Source organism: Euphorbia lathyris, chromosome 5 (assembly GCF_963576675.1).
Source record: "Euphorbia lathyris chromosome 5, ddEupLath1.1, whole genome shotgun sequence".
Taxonomy (NCBI): domain Eukaryota; kingdom Viridiplantae; phylum Streptophyta; class Magnoliopsida; order Malpighiales; family Euphorbiaceae; genus Euphorbia; species Euphorbia lathyris.
Window position 1 is genome coordinate 90,151,116 of NC_088914.1, and position 5,135 is coordinate 90,156,250.

The 5,135-nt window shown below is 30.9% G+C and overlaps 1 protein-coding gene across 7 annotated transcripts; it reads right to left on the bottom strand.

Moving 5' to 3' along the window:
• Nucleotides 1–257: 257 nt before the first annotated feature.
• On the bottom strand, nt 258–5,135 carry LOC136230249 (uncharacterized). Of its 7 annotated transcripts, none has more exons than XR_010689323.1 (4): nt 4,914–5,135; nt 1,966–3,126; nt 1,691–1,876; nt 258–981 (listed from the first exon to the last, which is right to left on the bottom strand). XR_010689323.1 is itself a non-coding variant. In XM_066019258.1 (3 exons), the coding sequence occupies exons 2-3, from the start codon at nt 1,067–1,069 to the stop codon at nt 375–377; spliced, it is 624 nt and encodes a 207-aa protein (XP_065875330.1). In that variant the 5' UTR covers nt 1,070–1,279; nt 4,914–5,135; the 3' UTR covers nt 258–374. The 7 variants fall into 7 exon arrangements, 1 of the variants encoding a protein (XP_065875330.1); XR_010689322.1 differs by lacking the exon at nt 258–981 and having other exon boundaries at nt 1,302–1,876; nt 1,966–2,191; nt 2,279–3,126; XM_066019258.1 differs by lacking the exons at nt 1,691–1,876; nt 1,966–3,126 and adding an exon at nt 1,053–1,279.

The following is a 5,135-nucleotide window of genomic DNA, read 5'->3' on the forward strand; positions in this document are numbered from 1 at the left end:
GTTTAAACTTCGGAATCGGAATCGGAATCGGAATCGGAATATGGCGAAATCAGAATCGGAATCAACATTTATTTACTTTGTTTGGGTCAGTTCGGAATCGGATTTGATTCCTTTTGAAGTTGTTTCGTTCTTTAATGACCTGAATCGGAATCGGATTCTTTTTGAAATTGTTTGATTCTTTCATGTTCAGAATGAAATTAATACAATATTTTTTAAAAATATTTTATTAAATAATAATAATAATATTAACTTCAACATAAAAAAAAATCAAAATCAAAATAAAGAAAATCAAATCATCCTAAAAATAGATGTTCTAGGACCTATAAAAATACACGCAATTATATAATGTCTTTTAAAAATAAAATTCAAATACTTCAAATCATCCTAGGCATAGATGATCCTGTAGGAGGATAAAGAAGACCCATTATATATTGTCTCTTAAGGTGTAGTGGAGCTTGATAGAAAACTCTTAATTTATTTTGTTCAGCGGTGAGAATATCTGCAGCTTGTAATGCCTCAACACTTGTTAAACCTTCAATTTGAAGTAAATGTTCTAGCACTGTATTGCTTTTATTAGCCATTTCTTGTTCACGTTCCTCTGCACGAGACCAAGCATTTGCCATAGTACCAAGATGTGTGTTCATATTTTCCATAAAACTATTTAAATTGGAAGAAACATTTTGAAATGTCGCAACCATGGTAGATTCTTGAGATTCCTTAGGCTTAGCCATGCTTTGCTTCCTTGATCTCTTAAGTTTTGAATGAGGTTTTGGTTGAGTCACAGATATTTCATCATCATCTTCATTGTCTTCATCACTAATAAGATTTGTTTCATTATCTATTTCTTTTTCCATGTTATCTATAGCTTCATCAAATGTCTCAACATCCTTCCCCGTTGCTCTATCTTTTCCGCTTAACTCTCCAATTTCATGAAAAAAAAGGAAAATGTACCTTCCAGAGACCTCTTGCTTCTTTATGATTCTACAATAAAAAAAACACAAATAATAAAAATTTAAATAATTATAATAAAGAATAAAAACAGTATAATTTACCTTGCACCATTCTTCATAAACACTCCTTTCACATTGTATCATCTTTGACATATCATCCCAACCAAATCTAGATTTGTTCAACATTTCAGCAATGGCATTATATTAATCTAGAATCGGTAGCTACTTCTTGTAAACTTTCTATTAATGCTTGATCATCTTGTAAAGTCCAAACTCTTTTGTTTCTACCTCTACCACGTAGAGCTTGACTACTCTCAAATGAATTCATCCTAGTGTAAATTCAAACATATCAAATATTGCAATATATAAGCATAATAAGAAAAATATCATATTTAAAAAATCAATTACTATCTGATACACAAGGAAAAAAATAAAAGTTTATAAATCAAATTATTAACTTCTATTAGAATGAAACCTCCAAGTATTGAACATTTGTTGAGCAAATGTATTTCTAAAATTGGTCAAGTCATCCGATGTTTGAATTGTAGTAATAAATTCAGGCTCATTAGCATCCATATCATTCTCAAAATCTTCATCAATTTCTTCATAAAGTTGATCCTCCATAACATCAGTGGGCATATATTTTCTTATTAAATTATGCAATAAACAACATGCCATGATGCTACGTCCTTGAGTTTTTATTGGATAATAAGAACAACTTCTAAGTATTGACCATCGACCTTTAAGTAAGCCAAAACATCTTTCAATCACATTTCTAGCCTTGGAGTGTTTCATATTAAAATATTCTTCTGCAGTTTGTGGTTGTCTATCGCCCCTCCATTCACTAAGGTGGTAACGTTGGCCTCTATATGGAGCAAGAAATCCATTTCCGTTAGTGTAGCCAGCATCGACCAAGTAATAACAACCTTGACATTTATTAAAGAAATTAAACAAATTATTTGTTTTGACATTAAATAATTATTTTCTTTATTCAAATAGAATCTGTTAGTACTACCTTGAGGAACTTTTAAACCATTAGCTCTGGATATAGCATCTCGTAAGACACGACCATCATGAGCTGAACCCTCCCAACCAGGTAGTATATATATGAATTGCATATCAGGTGAACAAACACCTAAGACATTCATTGCAATTGTACCTTTTCTTGTTCGATATTTTGGTTTATCATCGCTTGGTACGGACACGCTAACAAATGTGCCATCTAATGCTCCTAGACAATTCTACAATAACATTAAAAATACACTTAAATTAAATATTTATAGCATAGTTCTGGTTGTTAACGACAAATAGTAATATGAATTACTGACCTTGAAATATTTCCATCTATCGTCTGTGCAATCATCTCCTATTGGTGCAGGTTTCTTAAGTAATAGGGTATGCAATTTCAGTACTGTCACGTCCGTGACTAAATTTCTAGAATTTATATCTTGATATTAGTATATATTATAATTAGTGGGTATGTGATTTTTCTTTGGTGTTATAGGAAAAGTTTGGAGTTAATTCGATGGTTTTAGGTATAAATTAAAAGTTTAAGAAAATTTTAAAAGATTATATAAAGATGAAGGATTAAACTGGATATTCGCCAGATTTGTATATATAAATAGAAATCGGCGGAAGAGGCAGAGATTATCCATCATTTTTTATTTTACTTTCTTTTTATATTCATAACGCCCGATGCCGATTGAGGTCGTCTAGGGTCGGGTGTGACAAGTACAGCCTTTAAACAAAGATTAAATTGTCTACTCACAATTTCTCCACTTCTAATAAAATAGATGCCGATTGTCCTATTTTTTTATGGTGAGATAATATATATAGAAACATTGCAACAATTTCATCTATTGACATATTTCTAGTTCCTTTTAGACCTCCTACATCTCTAAGCATCTCACAAAGTTTCGCAAATACAAACCTATTCACACGAAGTTCACTTTTACATTTGACGTCACTCTCCCTAATTAACATATTTAGATTTTCAATTCTTAATCTCTTCTTACTTTTTCTCTTTCCTCTCAACTCTTGACCAATGAAAATACTTGATCCCATCAAATACCATATAATATGCATAATAAAAACTATGTTAATAATAGTAACAATCAATTGTAGTTCTTGTAAATTCCGCTTCCTTCTCATTGATAGGCCAAAACGATCCATTTATCTACATTATCATATAAAATTGAATAACATAATTATATTCAGAAAAGTATAAATATATAAATTAAATTAAGTAAATAGTCATTTGACAAAAATGATAAAAGAAAAACATTTTAGCTTTAAGACTGTTTTTTATAATTCTATAAAGGGGTTAAGGTGCAAAAATACCCCTAACGTTTTGAGTTAGGAGCAATTTTACCCCTAACGTCTAAAATGGTGCAATTTTACCCCTAACGTTGGAAACCAAGAGCAATTTTACCCCTAACGTTAATAAATTGGGTCAATTTGAGAAATAATTCATCAAACTGTCTTCTCGGTCATGAATCTTGTTATCTACACTTCATACATGTGTCATTTTATCAGTAACAAATCACAAACATTTGTTAGGATGTGAAAAAAATAAAAAAAATATACTGTCTTTTTGTACGGATTAGACAAAAAAATTCAAAAAATCTACCGAATTTATAAATATTAATCTCAAATTCTATTATTAAATTATAAAAAACATGAAATTCTTTTTTTTAGAACAAATTGTTATGGAATTGGTGCAGAATAATGAATAAAAATTTATGTGTTTTATAATAGTGTCTAAAATTGATCCAATTTATCAACATTAGGGGTAAAATTGCTCTTGGCTTCCAACGTTAGGGGTAAAATTGCACCATTTTAGACGTTAGGGGTAAAATTGCTCCTAGCCCAAAACGTTAGGGGTATTTTTGCACCTTAACCCTTCTATAAAGCTTCTGCATAATTTCTTTGAATTGAGCATTTAAAAAGTATTGTAGTATTGTGTAAATTAGTGGAAATTAGTGGAAATATTGAATGTCAATCTGCAATATATATAAGTCCACCTCAACTTTGTATCCTAATCTCATTCTATAATATATCTACTTCCTGGACACATTAATCAATTTGGGAATTGAAATTAGGGACCTACTTCCCATTGATATATGCTTTCATTGCCTAAATGAATTGATTGAGATATTAAAAAAAAGGACCACTAGCTATACTTAATTTTCTATAACAAAAGGTCCATTTGATTAATTTGCACCAGGGACTTTATAAATCCTATAGCACAAAAAGTCCAATTTCGATTAATTTGCACCAGGACTATAAATCCTATAACAAAAAGTCCATTAGCTTATACTTAATTTGCACCATGGTTTGACTCTAAAAATTAATTGAGATGTTGCCTGCCTAAACGAATGGAAAACAGAACTTTGGGAACCAGCTATGGGACACATGTTTTGCAATTCAGGCATTGATTGCGACCAATCTGACAGATGAAATATTACAATAGTTGAAGAAAGGACAAACTTCATTAAAAATCACAGTGCAGAGTTTTATACTTTTAAAATCGGTGAGCCTCTCCTTCTTATTAGGTGTTATTTCTGGGTGAAACTCAACCACCCTTTTGTCTTTTCTTCCCCAAAGTTTTTCATTATTCTTTTTTATAGCTTTCAGACCTGCTGTTCTACCTCTAAAAAAATTGAACAAGGAAGACATGGATCTATGTTCAATGCACAGTCACATGATTTCTCTAGATTATTCCATCCTATAATGGGTTAATCTATCATCTTTTACAAAAATAAACTCACAGTCCAGAATTTTAGAATAAACCCGAAGGATTCAAATCATACAATTTCAAAAGTCCAGAATTTTGGAATAAAAACCAAGGATTCAGATCATACAATTTCAAAAGATAAAGAAGAAATCCAGGCGATGAATCAACATAGAAGATAGAAGCTATTAAAATCATAAATGCATACCAAATGAAAAGGAAAAAAATACCTGGATCCGAGCTTGAGAAAAACAGAGATGGAAGAAGATGAGTTGTTATTTAGCTAGAGACGATGACTGATGTTGGAAGATGAAGAGATGAATTTTTTGTTGTTGTCGAGTGTGCGTGTTTTATTCTGATTCTATGAGAGAATCAAAACTGATTAACACGTAATCAGGCAGGAATCCCTCATTCCATTATTTCAGGGAATCCATTTCCCATTCCACTTTTAA